Genomic DNA, 16,964 nt, shown 5'->3' on the forward strand with positions numbered 1-16,964 from the left:
ACCAGTGGTCCCATACCCAGTAACAGCAACACCTCTTCCAATCAGACAGTGAGAAATATGAACTGTTGGGGGTGCGACCAATCACTTCTCTTCCCTGCTTACCCGCCCCTTTGCCTTACTGACCGACTTACTGACTGGCTGTGTGCCACCTCAGCGGTGATCTACAGCAACATCTGGTGGCGGATTCATGTCATTTTATCATTTACAGTGCTGAACAACACAATATGTTGGATTGACATGTTTAGAGAAGTATAACAGTATAACAGTAGAGATGATCATAATGCACTTCACAATTGGTGCTCATTGCCAAAACTGGTACTGGATTGTATGTCAGTGCCAATGGTAGCCTACTTGTTATTAAGAAACTCAAAGTTATTCATCTGCAAGGAAATTTTGTTTGTTGCACTGAATATACTCTTAACAGAATTTAGGAGGGATTTTGTAATTATGGAATGCGAGTTAAAAGGCATTTAAACTAAAAAGCTAAATAAAATTACAGTTAAATTTATGCGTCGTTAAAAATGCAATTACATAAAGAGTTAATATCTTGTTTTATTCATGTTTTTTGGTGCATAAAAGTATAGGGTTTTTTAATAGGTTATTTTAATTTGGTTAATCTTATTTAAACTAAACTACATTTGTAATTCTTACTATTAACGTTATATCTATTCAGTAAACTATTTTCATTAATTCAACCTCTGTCGGATTTATGGCAATAAAAATGTTTCTCAGGGATGTGTTTTCTTGTTGCACCAATGGCCCTTGTGTTGCTAGGTTACATCACCACAACTAGGACGGTTTGCCGGAGGTCTAACCTAACACGAGCTAAAACCCATGGAAGTGGACATAAAACAACACCAAGTTCTGCATTTTTTTCAGAGAGGACAGCTTGTAACACTTTTTTTAATTTTTTTATTTAGCTTACTTCGCTTCTGACTTATTTTTTGGACGTTTAGCTAGCTAGCTCACGAAAATTGTGTGGTCGCTAATTTCACTATTTTTCCTCGTCATAATCAGCATGGAGGCCGGAGGTAAACTGAAAGAACTAAACATGACAGTGGATGAAGTCGACAGACTGACACAAGCTTTCAAAGACGAGAAATTCAGGGAAATGTTTCGCGATTACGCCAATGAAATATCAGACCCTGAGAATAAGAAAAAGTATGAAGAGGAGATCAAACTTTTGGAGCAGGAGAGAGGAAACACGATTGAATTTATCCACCCGGAACCATTTAGGGCGCTCAGGACGAGTGTGAACGGCAAGCAGAAGTGTTTCATCAACATCTGCGCCAATGAAAAAGTTGGAAAGCCTGAATGTAAATGGGGTGTGTCGGAGGATGGTCGCAGAGGACAGTCCTGGTCCCTGCCTCACAGTCTGCCCCCAGGGAGACAAAACATAGATCCAAAAGGGAACAAGGCAATGATCTATGATGTTATTTTCCACCCTGACACTCTCCACATTGCAAGCAAAAACAAGATATTTATGGATATAGTTCACAGCACAGCCATTCAGGGAATCCAGAATGCTTTTAAAGTGACTCTAGATAAAAACAATGTGAGGGAGATGAATACAAAATACAAAGGCCTCCCGCAGCCTTGTGTCATCCGAAAACCCATACTTGGATATAAAGCCAAGGAGCCCTCAGAGGAGCCTGACCCTCTTGCATTCCCATACCCAGATGAAAAAGGACCTACCACATCCCAGGAAACCAAGCCCACAGAATCACCCGCAACAAAAAACAGCAGTGATGCTAAACCTAAAAGCTCCCAGATCCAGCCTCAGAAAGCCAAAGAGCCTACCAAGCCAAACTACACTGTACGATATAGATCTTTTATTGATCTACAGGACTTCAGATGTTCTAGAGACTCTGCCCAAAGCCCCAGACCCAAAGAAATAGTGTTTACCATCGACATGCCACTTCTGAAGGCGGCCACAGACGCCAGCCTTGAGGTAAAAGAGAGACTGTTGTTGCTGGAGTCCAAGAAACCAGCCTACAGACTGGAGCTGCCCTTAGCCTACCCTGTGGATGATGATAAAGGAGAGGCAAAGTTCAACAAACAGAGAGGACAGCTTACAGTCACACTGCCTGTTCTTCCTTTGAACGAAGCTTTTGATTTTGCTGTAGGGTCTGCTCACACTAGTGTTAGTGATGACAAGAGACAGAAGGAGAAAAGTGAGGTGGAAGAGGATGATAACTGGGAGGAGAAGGAAAAAGAAAGCCAGAAAACTGAGGAGGAGGAGCAAAGAGGTGTTGAAAAAGATTTGAGGCAGCAGACAAGGTTAGAGAAAGGTGAAGGAGAGGGAGAAAAAGCTCAGGACGAAGGAGAGGAGCAGATGAGGGAAGGCCAGGAAGGTGTAGAGGGAGAGGAAAGTGGAGTGGAGGAGGAGAAATTGAAAGAGCAGGAGCAGGGAAATGAAAACGAAGTTGGAAACTTGAACCTACAGAAGACGCAGCAACATAAGGATAAAAATGATTCCAGTCTAACAAGTCTTCAGTGTGATATTGTTTCTGCTGAAGAAGAAAAATCATTGCCTGTTGATAACAGGCTTGTGGCCTCACCTGAGACAGAATACCAGCCTGTTTTAATCACTGCTGAACATCCAAGCTGCATAGGAAAAGGAGAAGTAAATCTGAACTCATGTTTAGAGTCAACACCCAAAATGAAGACTTCAGACATCAAGGAGGAGACTGTAAAGACAAGAGAGAGTGTACATGGAAATGAGGTGAGATAAATCCTAACAATCGTGCTGACAAAAAGGTACAAGTGTCTGATCAAACTAAGCTGCATTTATTTTGTTTGTTTTAGGTGGAAACAGATGCTGCATTTCTACATCTCAGATCCACTGAGGAATCCCAAAGTTCCATAGCAGCTAATACTTATAGCCGGAACAACATAAAGGATTGCTGCACTTCCCAGGAGTCCAGCAAGATGCCTGCAACAGATGAAGCAAGCAATTCAAGCAGAGGAGGTTCAGGCAACAGGGCGACTTTCTTCTCTGAGGAACGTGCCATGGGCTCCGTAAAGAGGGAGAGGGAGAGCGTAGACGAAGACGACCTGCTGACAGAGCAAATCTTCCACAACCCAGAGCACGGCAACAAGCCACCACCTGTGTTATTGAGGGAAATTGATAAAGATGGAAATGAAAAGATCATAAGTGATCATTCCACATCTGCTGGGTTCATCTTCCAAAACTCCCTGATGTATGAGCTGGACTGAGGACTGTGTGCAGAGGAAGGTTCAGGGCAAGTTGTGAAGATTTTTTTTTTTTCTGAATTACATCAGGTTTAAATGCAAGTTATATCAGTTAAAAACGTCTGCAGTGTCCAACAATATTAAATGTTCCAAAATGATGAATGAATACTTTTATTTTATTGATTTTTTTTCACATGTATATAAAAAATGTGGGTCATTAACACAGTCAAAACCAACTCCCTTTAGCCAACACTCAGAGCCTGAGCCACTGCGTTCAGGAAAAAAAACTTGAATTCATCTAATTTCTTTATACCCATTCCTAGTAGAAGTAGGTCAGTAGGGGTACCTGCAGTTTTCTTTAAGAGGCAGGAAGAACAGGAAAGAAGATGTATGACAGTGAAAGTGTAAAACAGGCCGCTTGAAGTACTTTTAATAACAAAGCTCAACAGAGTCAATATTGTCCTTTCATTTATAGGCATTACCAGAAAACTGTACCCTCTGACAGTATCTCATAGCTTGCAATCTATTTCAAAATCCACAGCAATTTCCAGGTGTTAGTGTGTTTCCTGTCAAACAGAAGAGTTTGTTCTGCCTCATCTGATTCCTCTCTGGAGGGAGTTGTCTAAAAACTTGGAGTAGCAGAAGAGGGAGCAGAAGTGCTGATGCACGGGAGCGTCTGTGCCACCCATGTCGTCCACCAGGACCACTGTGTGAGAGACTTGGTGCAGGTTCATGTTGACCGCCGTCTCGATGTAGAAATTGATGCATACACGGCCGCAGTCGCAGGTCTTAGCTACTTCGAGGTCCCGACACAAGTGGGCGGGGATGAGGTGAGGTCCGTATGGTAACCTGCGAGGTCAATCAGAAAGATACGATTAGGAGTGTGCTGTAAGAACCACAGTACCAGTGTAAGATGCAGTATGATATATACTGAGCATGTTTAACTCTAACCTGAGGTTGGCCACAGCTCTGGAAGCCATTTCTTGAAGTGGAAGGGGGATTGCAATTTTCATTGTGTGGTTAAACGGGTTAAACGGATTCCCAAACAGGTCCAGGTTCTCCAGACTCAGCTTACGGAAGTCACTGGGCAACACAGCTAGCTGGTTATGCGCCGCTGACAGGAACCTCAACTTTGAGAGTCGGCCGACGTGGAACGGCAAACGGACGAGCTCATTGTCGTCCAGCTTAAGGTTCACCAGTTCTTTGAGTAGGCAAAAGTGAGCGGGGAGGGACTGCAGTCGATTCTGGCTGAGGTCCAGGAGCTGGAGGGTCCGCTGCAGTGTGGACAGGCAGAGGGCCTCGCTGAAGGCTTCCAGCTGGTTGTTGTGGAGGATGAGCTCAGAGAGGCAGCTCAGGTCACCGATGGTGGCAGGGAGTTTCTTGATGTGGTTGTTACTGAGGTCTAGCTTGCGGAGAGCTACAAAAACAAAGAAAAATACCACTACTATTTAGTACTGCACTTGGATACCTTTAAAAAAAAGAATGATCAAAACCGAAGCAGCAGAAGTTGAGATATCCTGATGTTTCGTCCCAAGGTCATAAAACACTGGATCCTACATTTTCCATCATGCAACTCATCAAGGTTATTTTCTCAAGCTCCTGCCAGAGTCACAGAAGACACAATACGACTATTTTCACGTTTAGTAGTAGAGACGGTCCGATACCATTTTTTGCTTCCTGATACCGATTCCGATACCTAAACTTGGGTATCGGCCGATACCGAGTACTGATCCAGTACCAGTGTGTCATTTATTTTATTATGTTTTAACAGCTGTATACTACTATCCCTGTATGGATGTGATATGATTTCTATCTTTGTTGTCGGTCTGGCTCAGGTTAAACTCTTTGTGAAACATGAACAAACACAAACAATGAATGCCACAGAACTTTTTTTTTATTATCCAGTTTGACAGTCAGTTATAACGGAAAAAGAACATAAATAAACTACTTTAACGTAGATTTTCTTTAGGGCTGTATTATGTGGTATTGGATCGGTGCATAAACTCCAGTACTTCCCGATACCAATACCAGCATTTTAGGCAGTATCGGAGACAATACCGATACTGGTATCGGTATCGGTATCGGAACATCTCCATTTAGTAGGACTCCTCCTTATCAATGCTCTGTAATCTTCTCTATAAAAACAAAAAGGGAGTAAAGTGCAGAAACAGAATGTAAATCAAGCACTACTCTGTAGGCCAAAATATACTTATCAGTGTGTAGTTAACAACCCCAGTGACTCACTCTACCTTTAAGGGACAGCATCCGCATGTCCACCCGGGACAGTTTACAGTAGGAGACCTGCAGCTGCTCCAGAGAGTAGGGGAAGTTGGAGGTGAGGGGGTAGTCCTTCCTGGAGACGATGCTGAGCTTCTTCTTGGGTTGTTCTACGTCTCTGGCGCGAACAGGAGTGAGCGTGGAAAGAGGAAGGCTGCCCGCGTCACTTCCTCTGTCTGCCAAACGAGCGGCTGAGAGGAAGTTCTTTAAGCTGTTTGCATCGGCCTACGAATAAACACAAAGAATGAATGAAGTTACCGGTGTTAACAGATAAGAGAAAAAGCAGACTCACAGTATCTTCTCAGGTGGTCGTGTATGACCGGATTCCTTGAAATATCTAACCTAAATTCACTAGCCTGGAATATCTTGACACACTTCTTTTGAATGCACATGATGAACTTTTTGCTGCTGGGAATAAAAATATGATTCTGAATTACAGGGATTAGACACAATATAATGAATACCTGTACAGTACAATATTATCCACAAAAAAACAAACAAAAAAAAAAAAAAAAAACACACACACACACACACACAAAAGCCATATTGGGGTGTTAATTAAAATGTACGGTCAATTTATTTACGATTATGAAAATGTGGCCCTGTAGTTTAATTGAAGTTTGGTTTACACATTTCCCACAATTTAGGAACTTTGGTTTCTTCTGTTTTTCTGCCTAATGTGGCGTCAGTCTGTGTGTGGATGTGTGTGACTGCATTTCTTTCAACGTGACAGGATGAACTATGTTAGGATCTAGGTGAAAGGTCACCACTGGTCTCCAAACAGCCAGGAGGGATTTACAGCAACTGGAAACAACGAGGCTGCTATCGTGACTGTCCAGGCATCAGCTGCAGTCAAAACAACCAAATGTGTCTGTCTAGTTGTGACACATTTTTCAATGAAATAAGATTGAACCTGAAAATCTTGATCTGGACAACAACAACAAAAACTCAGACTGTAAATGCACCATGTTGGATGTCGTACCTTGCTTAAACAAATGTCAACAGCAGGTTCCTTTAATCTCACAGTGGCCTTGCCTTCTGCCACAAACCAAGTGAAGAACTTCTCTATGTTGTCTTTCAGCTGCGAAAGAGAAAGTTTGCAAATGTCAGTGATGGAAAAATACAAGAGTGACTCACTGTCTCAACAAGTGTAGACAGGATACTGAAAGCCTTTTCGTCAACGTACATGTTTATATCTTTACAGAGCTAATTTCTTTTTAACTCAGAAGCTGAGGAGCACCTGAAATCTGCATTTTGAGACCATGAAAACAATACTTCTTGGGTTTCCAATCTAGGTCTTTCTGGGAAAGATAATGAATAATTGGAAAAGTAGATTTGCTGGAATGTTTTGATATGCAATATTTGATACTGTCCATTTAAAAAAGAAACTAGCACAAGATCTGACAAATCATAATAATAATAATAATAATAATAACATGATAAACTCATTTTCTGTCTAGTGTAAGAGCTAAGAGGAATGTAGCATGTAAATTGGATGAAATAAAAAAAAAATGTATGTGTATATTTTGTCTTTTTTTGCATCCAAATAATAATTCTCTTTTTTGAAATGATAGTTTAAGGAGCCAAATGACTAAAATGACAACAACAACACATCGACACAACACTGGTACATTAACTCAAACATAAATTATACAGCACCACAAACATAAAACATCAATGAAAGAGAGGAGGGGGATATATTCATTCTCTTGAGTTGATGTTAATGTGTAAATGCCTGACCCAACAGGTCAGTTTGATGATTTAATGGTATTTTTTTTCTTATCTTCTTATCTTTTTAAGTACAACTTCGCTCTTCAAGTCAATCAGAGGGCTGATTCAGGGAAATTTAATCTTTCTGTTTAAAAAGAAAGAACTGTCTGGGCAAATGCATGCTGGGAAAGGGTATAGTAGTCCCCTGCCTGGATGGATGGACTGAAATATAGACAGGTCTTATAGACCGAATTACCGTGACGTTGCGCTAACGCAAAAATCATATAAAATTGAATTGCGGTGATATGTAAAATTGGCAAACTTGTTTATTTCTGTTGTCATTTTCAACAGTAACTAACATTTAACGATTTAAACCAAATCTAGTGTTACGAATGGTAGCATTTCACCGTTTGTAGTCCCAACAGGCAAATTAGTTCTCCAACCTAACGTTAGTGAAAGCGTTGACATATGAAAGCATCAAACATGCATTTTAAATGAATGAGATGAGAGTATATCCAGTTGTTCCTCGTCCCTGTTTGATCAGTGCCGTTAAATTGTATGTATGGGACGCAGGAGTTTTCTACCCGGAAGTTTTTGTAAACAAACATTGTGACTGGGTCTACATATTCAGAAACAGTGCCTTTAAACGAGCCGTCAGGACTTCTGCAAGTTGTGATGTCACAAATATGCTATATACAGTGTTGGGGAGTAACAGAATACATGTACCGGCATTACATATTCAGAATACAAATTATGAGTAACTGTATACCATTACAGTTACAATTTAAATAATTGGTATTTAGAATACAGTTACACTGTTGAAATCAATGGATTTGCGTGATCACTGATAGAGGTAGAGATGGAGCCGGAACCAGCACAACAGAGCCAGGGCAGGAATGCGTTTCTATCTTGGAAATTCAAACAGCATTTCACATTAAAGAAAGAACAGGGAGAACGAAATATAACTGTGCAGTGCAACCTCTGCTCGCCAGCAACCAACCTCCTTTCAGCGTCCAAATTACTCCACCTCCAACCTGAAGAAGCATTTTAAAGTATGATTTTATTAGCCAAGGGTAGTCGCCTGCTGTAGTTTTACTGGTCACCTTGTTATTTTATAGTTGACGTGCGACTTTACATTCTCATATGTGCTGATTTACTATCCCCAGAGCCGTTGAAAGACTGACTAGCCCCGTTTGACATGTTAGCTAACGTTAGCTAAAATTAGCACGTGGTAGCTTAGACTGCAGTTCGGGACTACAAATACAAAAATCTATCTGCTTGTTCAGGTACACTTTCAGCCAGTTGAAACAGAAGAACACACCAGAATAGGCCTGTTTAGTAAGCTGTATGTGATGGCCGCATTCCTACACTTATAAAATGCAATTCAATGTGGAAGTAATCCAAGTATTCAGAATACGTTACTCAGATTGAGTAACGTAACACGTTACAAATTACATTTTTGGGCATGTATTCTGTAACGGAATACGTTTTGAAAGTATCCTTCCCAACACTGGCTATATAAAAAGGTAGAAAGTGCTGCTACTGTGCCGTTACAGGCATTCCCCGGCTGCAAAGACAGTGCAGAGACTCCGAGAGTGCAGATGCGGAAGACCCAGAAATGCTGACCAATCAGAGCGGACTATGCTTTTTAGGGAGGGGGGCTTAAAGAGACAGGCGCTAAAACTGAGCTTTTCAGACAGAGGGTGAATACAGGTATATTCCGACAGACACTATAAAAAAAAATGTGTTTTTTGAACATTAAAAGCATGTAAGCATATTCTAGTAAAAAAAAATAAAAATACAAATATGAACCTGATTAGCATAATATGGGACCTTTAACAAACAGCAGTAGTACAGTAGACAATCAACAATAACAACAGACACTTACCTTGTACTTTGAGCCTGCTCTGTCTTTAGCTGTGCAGATCATCATGTAAATGTTGTTGCGTTGATTCGTCTTGTCCAAATGCTTCCCGATGGACAGCACAGCTCTCGCCCCTTTCCCTCGACTTTTCATCCCAAACGTGGGGAGCATCCGATTCACCACCTCGACATCACACTGTAGCTTCATCGCAACCGAATACTAAAAAAACACACACTTGAAGTCCGAGTCAGAGTGAACTAGCTAAAGGTTTAAATACCAGAGAAAAATCAAGAAACTTCCTCGGAAAAGTAACGATAGCTAGTAAATTACTGGTATAGATATATAGTCGTATATATCTATATATCTAGCTATGAGTTACTGTGGAACTACTGACACAACAACACACATACGTCCTCGTCATGGATGTCAACAACCAGACCAGCCCTCTGTACCGAGCTGCAGCTGCATCTGAACGCCTGTCGAAGACACTGCATACAGCAGGGATACTAAGCCTTTAGTTGGTAGCTGCGGTGAGCTTGACAGTGTTAATGAATTGTAAAAGAAGTTTTCGGTTGTCAGTTGATTGGTTAGCTGCTGTTAGCATAATCTCGCGCGCGTGGGAAGTGACGTCATGGAAGCGCTCGTTTTTTTCAGCCTGTGCGCGTAGGGCAGGAGAGGGACAGACCACTCCCTGGCTTTTTTTATTTTTATAAATGAACAATATATATTATACGTGGTGGGAAGTAACTAAGTACATTTACTCATGCACTGTGCAATTTTGAGGTACTTGTACTTGACTTGAGTATTTCCCTTTTCTGCTACGTTATACTTCTACTCGCACTACATTTCAGAAGCAAATATTGCACTATTTACTCCACTGCATTTATTTTGATAACTTTAGTTAGGCTAGTAGTTAGTATTCAGATTCAGATAAGCCTAAATAATACAAAATATAATCAACAAATAAAATATTATTTATTATTAAGAAAATCACAAATAGGAGTGGGCCCATATACTACTATTTTTGTCTATGAGTAGATATTAGCCTAACTAACTAGTAAGTAATTACATTTAGCTCCACTTTACCAGCTGCAATATTAAAGTGATGTACTAATTAATTCATCAATAATTATAATCCAATAATATTATATACATTATTCTGAAATGGGCCATTCTACATAATGAGTACTTTTACTTTATACTGTGGGAGAAAAACCCTCAGCTAGGCCAGATGTCATAGGGTCCTCTCACACATTTCATATCTACTACAGGAACAACAAAGGTTATGCAAGTAGCATGTGTGCTATGATTAAAATAAACATATACGTACTATGTTAATTATCTAAATAACCAAATTATATTGTAACTATAGGGAATACCTTTGATTGATCTGGTGGTGTTTGTTTCTCACTTATCAAATGTGCTTGTTTTTGATTAAAACTCTGGGAAACTTGCTTGCAGCTTTTATCAGCAAGGAAGAAGGATAGAACTCTAGGACTCTGTTCATTAAAAAGATACAATTGCTGACGTATCTGTTTTTTTTTTCAGTAAGTCATAGACAGTCAGACACTCAAATGATAAAATATCCCCACAGTACAGAACATTTTGATCATGCTATTATACTTAAATTACATTTTGAATGCATAATTATATACATTTGATCATATATAAACAGAAATATAAAGTCTTTAGCAATTGTGGCATCTAGTGGTCAGCAGAAAGAAAGACTTCCCCAAAAACTATACCAGGGAGATACACTTTTTTACTTCACCACATTTATTTGACAGCTGTAGTTACTTTGCACATTCAGATTTTCCATACAAATAAAACGGTCATTTTATAAACATAATGCATTGTTATAGATTGAACTACTCAGTATTTTAAAAAGTAGTTAAAATTGCCTCCAGATTAACCAACAACAGCATTACATTGCTGCTTACTCATTAATGCATCTGTAATAATAATCCAGAAAAGTAATATACTGCATAATATTATAACATTCTACAATTATGTTAGGTCTGATAATATGTTTGTACTTTTACTTAAGTTTGGGGGGCAAGACTTTTTTTTACTTTATACTAATGGAGTCTCCACAATGTAAACAGAAATCTTCTAAACTCCGGTTCCTGTATTTATAGTCTAAAAAGTAGCCATAAAGTTTAAAATGAAGGTTCATGGCCTGAAAACAACCATGTCTAATTTCCACTTTTGGGTTTGTCTACATATGTCAATAATTACGTTTATATGCATTTTGAAATCTTAAACAAGAAAATCTATTGGGACACATGACAAACTGCCCTACCTGGATGATCACAGAATAAGAGGAATTTACCGGTATAAAACATATAAAACACATTATATTATTGTTATTCATGAAAAAAAACAGGCTATACTTCTTCTCTTTCCTCTTTTCTTATGCTCTATTTCTTTATGTCCTTCCTATATTTTGCCCAGATGGCACTCCAGTTGAAACATCATGCTGAATTTAAACTTTTGCTGGCATAAATGGTTTATTTGTACCAACCGCCCTATAGCAACCACAATGGAAAGTTGTTGGTTGAAATCATTGAACGTCAGCGTAGTCATTCCAGTGTTTCTGCCCTTGCAGCTGTACTCGAGGACAGCAGAGGAACCAGTGAGCTGTGAGTCTGAGCGTGTCTGACATCGTCACCTCAGATCAACATGATCACAGGAGAAACTTAACTCTTATCTCTCTCTCTTAACTTTTTCATCTTCTAGATCAACACACACGAGGGGCTGTACATTTGTTTGCGACCTTAAATAAAAAAAATAGCAATTTGCCACAGTGATATAACCCCATCCTGTAAGACATTTCCTTTAATGTATTTTCCACTTTGAAAGTATTCCCTTCAATCTGACAGGTTACGAGTAAACTGATTCATAAACTGTTATGCAATTATAATCCTTCAGGACTTCTTTTATTGCTTACATTTTTACACTCAATTTATGTTCCTACTCATCATATCCCTCATCATTAAAAGCTATATGGTGTTTTCCTTGATAGTGTTTGGTTTCACTATCAAGGAAAAGACAATTTGGTAATAACATGCAACTTTTCTTATTTCTTGTATTATTACATATGCCTATAAGTGGCACAATCCTCACACATATAATAACACATACAAGGTCAATGTAAGAACTGGTGAAGTTTTGCATCCTGTGGTTTTTGAAAAATATAAGTGACGAAAACAGTAGGACAATGAGGCCGTGCAGTTTTAATGTATCAGTGTTAGTGTGCACCATTTAGTTAGTTATTATTATCATTATACACACTGTAGAGGTTGGTTCCACAAGGAGGGTATGACAATGCAGAGGTGATGCATTTAGACACACTGCAAACATTTTGTCCCACACCTGCAGACACAATTTAACTGCAATAATATGGACATGTGCAATTCAATACAGGGAGGGACTCTTTGACCTTTTAGGGACTGTGTACAAAAGTTTATTTTATTTCATATTTACAGTGGAATTTCCTGAAAGAGCTCCATAATCTTCATTAATGTCATTCTGTCTATGGAACAAACAGTGACCAACACCATCCATCATTACTGATTTGAATCCATCTCGACTCATATACCGACTCAATAGGTGTCTTTATGTCCTTCACAGAGCTGTCTCCACGCAGGACGACCCTCTCCGTATATAATATCGCCTCACTTCTCTCCCGTCCTCACTGCCACAGCCCTCAGACCGATGCACGATGAGCACTGGGAAGAACCGGGCGTCCCTATAAGTCGGTGGACTATCGCTGAGTGTCAGCTGGCTGGAGTTGGACCTGCAGCACTGCTCGTCCATGCAGCAGGGGTCAGTCAGGTTGCTGCTGCGGCTCCTCCACAGAGCCACGGTGCGATGGGAACCGTACATGCGGCAGAGAGAGAAGCGAGACGTGTCTGAGGAAAGGTGCGAGTGGAGCAGCGCTCCCCGGCAGGAGAAGATGGAGGAGCAGCTGGAGCTGGTGATGGGCCTCCTCCTGCCTCCTCCATCACCTCGTCCATTCGGCTCCCTGCACTGCTCGCAGTCCTCCTGGCTTTGCAGAGCGCCGTAACTCTGAGCAGTCTGGCTGCTGTCCAGAAGGAAGCAGTTTGAGGATGAGGTGCATTCAGTGTCTAGTAATGAGTTAGAGTCTGCTGTGCTCATGTTTATCAGCATGGCCTCTGAGTAGCTAGGAACCACCTGACGGTTACAGCGTATGTGCCACTCCATTTCAGTGCTGTCCAGTGTGTCTACTCTGGGAATAACACACCCAATATTATTCCCCAAAGGCCTGTCTTCATCCAGAGGAGAGGGGCTGCTGTGGCTGTACTCTGACCCAAATAGTTTCTCTATGCGGTAGTGCACATAAGCAGTGCGGTACTCTATCAGCACTCTCAGAGGCCAGGACAACATCAGCAGAGCTGCTGGCCAGAAGGCAACCTGGGAAGTGTACCAAGGCATCCTATCTGGGTCTACATAGGCAAGCAGGTTTTCTCTGAAGTCCACATTCTTCAAGTGCATCCCCTCCCTGGCCTCCATGTAATCATCCAAACCCTCAATTTCAGAGAAGAACCTTGCTCTCTGGTTGAGGTAATCATTTTCTGGGCCAGCCTCTGTGAAGCTGAAACATTTGGTGAAGCGCAGGCGAGTTGCTGGATGTCCCTCCAAGCCTCTGAGGTCACGCGATACATCTTTCATCCCACAGTGGCTGTAGTCAAACTCTCCCTCAGCAACATGGGTGTTCACTCTCTCATGGTACACCTGCATAGTGGTGTAGGCATCCCCGTTACGGTATCGAGTGACTTGCCGAGTCCGTCGGACAAAGTGGTAGCTGATAGCCTTCCACCATATGCAAGGGTGGGCCTGTCTCATCCGCAGCACGCGCTCATACACACTGTACACATCTGCTTTGCTCTGCAGCTCGCTCCTGACTCTGCAGTGCCAGCACTCCACCATGTATAAGACATAGAGCATGAACAGAAAGGCCAGAGGGATGTAGATGTAGCCGTCAGAGCAGGGGCTGTCGTGGTAGATCATTGAGCGTCCTCCAACGCCCATCCCAGAGGTCCCCCGCACGGAGGAGGTGGAGGAGGCCTTGAAGGACAAGGTGAGGTTGGAGTTGAAGCTGATTTTGGTGACTAAGGTCAGCTGACACCAGGCCACCACACCCAGGCAGCTGTACATGAGCAGAGAGAGCAGCAGACAGCGCCAATGGGACTCCCGGCAAACACAATCACCCAGGGACTGCTTCACTGGACGCTGCTGCAGAGAGAGAGAAAGTAATGAGGAAAAGGCACTTAGAGAAATGAGGCCCTAAAACCTGGGGGCGACATGCAGTAGAAATGCAAATGAACGTGGCTGCCAAGTTTTTCCATACCTAAGCACAAAGTAAATCAAACTAAAGAAAGCTCAGTGGAATTAAATTAGTGTCCCTGGGAGGCTGCGAGGCAAAGCAGCTGACATAAATAAATATTAACTGAAGTGTTTTCACACATCTATCTCTAAAATTAATTGAATATATATTACATGAGAGTAAATGTACAAGCCGGTAAAGTTGTCACATTAATATCACAGGGTAACACTTGTGTATATGTAGACAAAATCCTTAAAACCTTGGCGATCAAAATCCACATTCACAAGCGACACATTTTTCTGTACTTTAATTTATGTTACTTACTTAGATAATCTTTAAATAGCCTCATATGCACCTTTAACAGAAATGATGCACGATTAAACATTTTACTTATTCAGCCAGGAAAAACGCCAAATATCTTCGCTTCCAGTTTTTACACTGTTGGTCAAAAACAATTTGAAGATGTCACCTTGGGCTCTGGGAACTTTCACTATTTTCTGATATTGTATAGATTAATAAGTAGTGAAAAAATATAGAGATAGTAATTGATAACGCAAATAATTGTTAGATACAGCCCAACATGACACACTAAGGCTTGTGTATTCATTCACTTACAGAATAGTGGTCAAATATAGTCTATAATCTACTCAAGTGTAATTTAGTAACATTTTGAAGTTTATACATTATGTGAATATATAGGGAAATATGACACATTAACATTAAATTATCCAACATGTATGTATGTAAAATAGTTAAAATGAGCTCCACCTGGAAAAATGTTGCCTATATATTAACACATCAGTAAATATATTGAAATAATATAACATTCGCTGCATAAGTAGTAGCCTATTTTAACATTTTGTTAAAAATACTTTACTACTTTTGCAGTAGTAAAATGCTTGTTTGTTTTTAAACAGACACATACACACACAGACACTTCTGCTCTATATTAATCTGCTGAGTATTGGGTGGTTAGCTCAGGGCAGACAAACAGAACTGTAAAAACAAACTGTGAAAACAGAAATGCTCACATTTGCAATACTGACCTGAAGTCGAATTGTTCCATTCATCAAAGACACACTGGCCTAAAGCTATTTAATCAGTAACACTAACAGTAAAAGAAGCTAGAGCATAACCCTTTACTGCAACATTTAATTTGTGCATCTGCAAAGGAGGGTAGTTTGGGAGATTCACACATTCAAAATTTGATCCCATATTGTCAGTCACATTTATTATGACTTCTTAATAACTTGATGGTACTTTCTAATATCTTTGTTTGGTTCGTGTGGTGACAATCGCGTCCCCATGGTATCCTGTGTTCTTGTAGACTACCTCTGGTGTTTTATGGAGTGAAGCGATTTATGCTGACAACCAGCCAATCCATTACTGCACTGACACAGGGGTGGGGATGTCACTTTGCTGGTTCCATCTCAGTTATATTTGGAACAGAGATTTAATTCTTGTGTACCAGAGAAGACGGACTTTCCAGTAGTCCAGGCCCCCTGACTGTAAACATTACAGACTATAGATTGTACGTATTTACCTAAAAAAAAAAACTATGGGATGATTTTTTGATTATGTCTTTATACACAAGATGTGCAAAAATCTCCCTTTAAATAGTTTGTCTAAGTACAATTTCTAGTCAATTTAAGGTTATACCAATCAAAACAATATAAACCCCAACTTACTAAATATGTTGGCTAAAGATAAATAGGACATTTGTAAAAAAAGACACAAGTTGATTGTAACAAAATTGTACTTTAATCTACTCAGCAGTATAAAATAGGACTTAGCAGTTACATGGACAATGAGGTAAAGCAACTCGTGCTCTCTTACTATCTGCATGGCTGGCTGCACACAACCCCCCAGATTGAATCACAGTAATTACAACAAGCATGTTTATGGTTCAGAATTGCTGTTATTTCCTATATTTATTTTCTAAAAGTAATCAATTGATCAGAACTATTCACAGTTGATGTTTCTTCATGTTTTCAAGGTTTTGTTTAAAAATCAAATAATGAATGCCTGGCATGTACAGCTACACCTACCTCCTCCAGGACATCGCTCTCAGCCGGTGAGTCCTCTTCCTCCTGCTCCTCTCCCTCCTCAGCATCGTTGGGAGCGCTGGTTGCCGTGTCCTCCGCAGAGTCCAGATCGGAGGAGATCATGCTGCACTTTTCGCATGTCAGAGACAGATTATGAACTCACTCCTTTTTATTCACTTTCTGTGCCCCCTTCAGCCTCGCACCGTCTGGGCCGGAGCCAGCAGGCTGCTGTTGCTGCACGCAGCGGGGATCCCGCGGGGGTGCCGACTGGCCGGACGGAGGGGGGCGGGGTTGAGGGATTTCACCGCAGCAAAGGCAGCAGAGATTGACCATGATGCAGTCAGCGAGGCTTGTTGTCAATGTCCAATTTAAATTACATTCAAAAACAAAAAAAACATTACCCTAAATTTTCATCCAGATGTCGGTGCACTGCCCAGTGTCCTGGAGGAGGGAGGAAGGATAACGCGAGATGTAGCTTAGGTATGTGGTAAACCCTGCGAGTTTACACGACATAAATCAGCTA

The 16,964-nt window shown here is 40.8% G+C and overlaps 3 protein-coding genes across 3 annotated transcripts; 1 reads left to right on the forward strand and 2 right to left on the reverse strand.

Annotated features, from left to right (window-relative positions):
* The first annotated feature begins 716 nt into the window (after nucleotides 1–716).
* On the forward strand, nucleotides 717–3,353 carry dnaaf2 (dynein axonemal assembly factor 2). The gene is made up of 3 exons (XM_035994791.1): nucleotides 717–941; nucleotides 972–2,725; nucleotides 2,809–3,353. Exons 2-3 carry the CDS (start codon nucleotides 1,019–1,021, stop codon nucleotides 3,217–3,219), a joined length of 2,118 nt encoding a protein of 705 aa, XP_035850684.1. The 5' UTR covers nucleotides 717–941; nucleotides 972–1,018; the 3' UTR covers nucleotides 3,220–3,353.
* A 3-nt stretch (nucleotides 3,354–3,356) lies between these two features.
* lrr1 (leucine rich repeat protein 1) lies at nucleotides 3,357–9,711 on the reverse strand. Its single transcript, XM_031279060.2, has 5 exons — nucleotides 9,071–9,711; nucleotides 6,455–6,553; nucleotides 5,445–5,697; nucleotides 4,147–4,612; nucleotides 3,357–4,044 (listed from the first exon to the last, which is right to left on the reverse strand). Exons 1-5 carry the CDS (start codon nucleotides 9,251–9,253, stop codon nucleotides 3,789–3,791), a joined length of 1,257 nt encoding a protein of 418 aa, XP_031134920.1. The 5' UTR covers nucleotides 9,254–9,711; the 3' UTR covers nucleotides 3,357–3,788.
* A 2,556-nt stretch (nucleotides 9,712–12,267) lies between these two features.
* LOC116035678 (transmembrane protein 151B) lies at nucleotides 12,268–16,917 on the reverse strand. The gene is made up of 2 exons (XM_031278923.2): nucleotides 16,445–16,917; nucleotides 12,268–14,305 (listed from the first exon to the last, which is right to left on the reverse strand). The coding sequence occupies exons 1-2, from the start codon at nucleotides 16,562–16,564 to the stop codon at nucleotides 12,674–12,676; spliced, it is 1,752 nt and encodes a 583-aa protein (XP_031134783.1). The 5' UTR covers nucleotides 16,565–16,917; the 3' UTR covers nucleotides 12,268–12,673.
* Between the last annotated feature and the right edge of the window lie 47 nt (nucleotides 16,918–16,964).

This window comes from Sander lucioperca, chromosome 18 (genome assembly GCF_008315115.2).
Source record: "Sander lucioperca isolate FBNREF2018 chromosome 18, SLUC_FBN_1.2, whole genome shotgun sequence".
NCBI lineage: Eukaryota > Metazoa > Chordata > Actinopteri > Perciformes > Percidae > Sander > Sander lucioperca.

What these genes read in the sequence shown, in the direction of transcription:
- dnaaf2 (XM_035994791.1), top strand. Translation starts at nt 1,019, where the DNA reads ATGGAGGCCGGAGGTAAACTGAAAGAACTAAACATGACAGTGGATGAA. An exon ending in AGAGTGTACATGGAAATGAG is followed by an intron (nt 2,726 to 2,808) that starts GTGAGATAAATC and finishes TGTTTGTTTTAG; the next exon opens with GTGGAAACAGATGCTGCATT.
- lrr1 (XM_031279060.2), bottom strand. Translation starts at nt 9,253, where the DNA reads ATGAAGCTACAGTGTGATGTCGAGGTGGTGAATCGGATGCTCCCCACG. An exon ending in GCGGATGCTGTCCCTTAAAG is followed by an intron (nt 4,613 to 5,444) that starts GTAGAGTGAGTC and finishes TTGTTTTTGTAG; the next exon opens with CTCTCCGCAAGCTAGACCTC. An exon ending in AGAGCTGTGGCCAACCTCAG is followed by an intron (nt 4,045 to 4,146) that starts GTTAGAGTTAAA and finishes TTGACCTCGCAG; the next exon opens with GTTACCATACGGACCTCACC.
- LOC116035678 (XM_031278923.2), bottom strand. Translation starts at nt 16,564, where the DNA reads ATGATCTCCTCCGATCTGGACTCTGCGGAGGACACGGCAACCAGCGCT. An exon ending in AGAGCGATGTCCTGGAGGAG is followed by an intron (nt 14,306 to 16,444) that starts GTAGGTGTAGCT and finishes CTCTCTCTGCAG; the next exon opens with CAGCGTCCAGTGAAGCAGTC.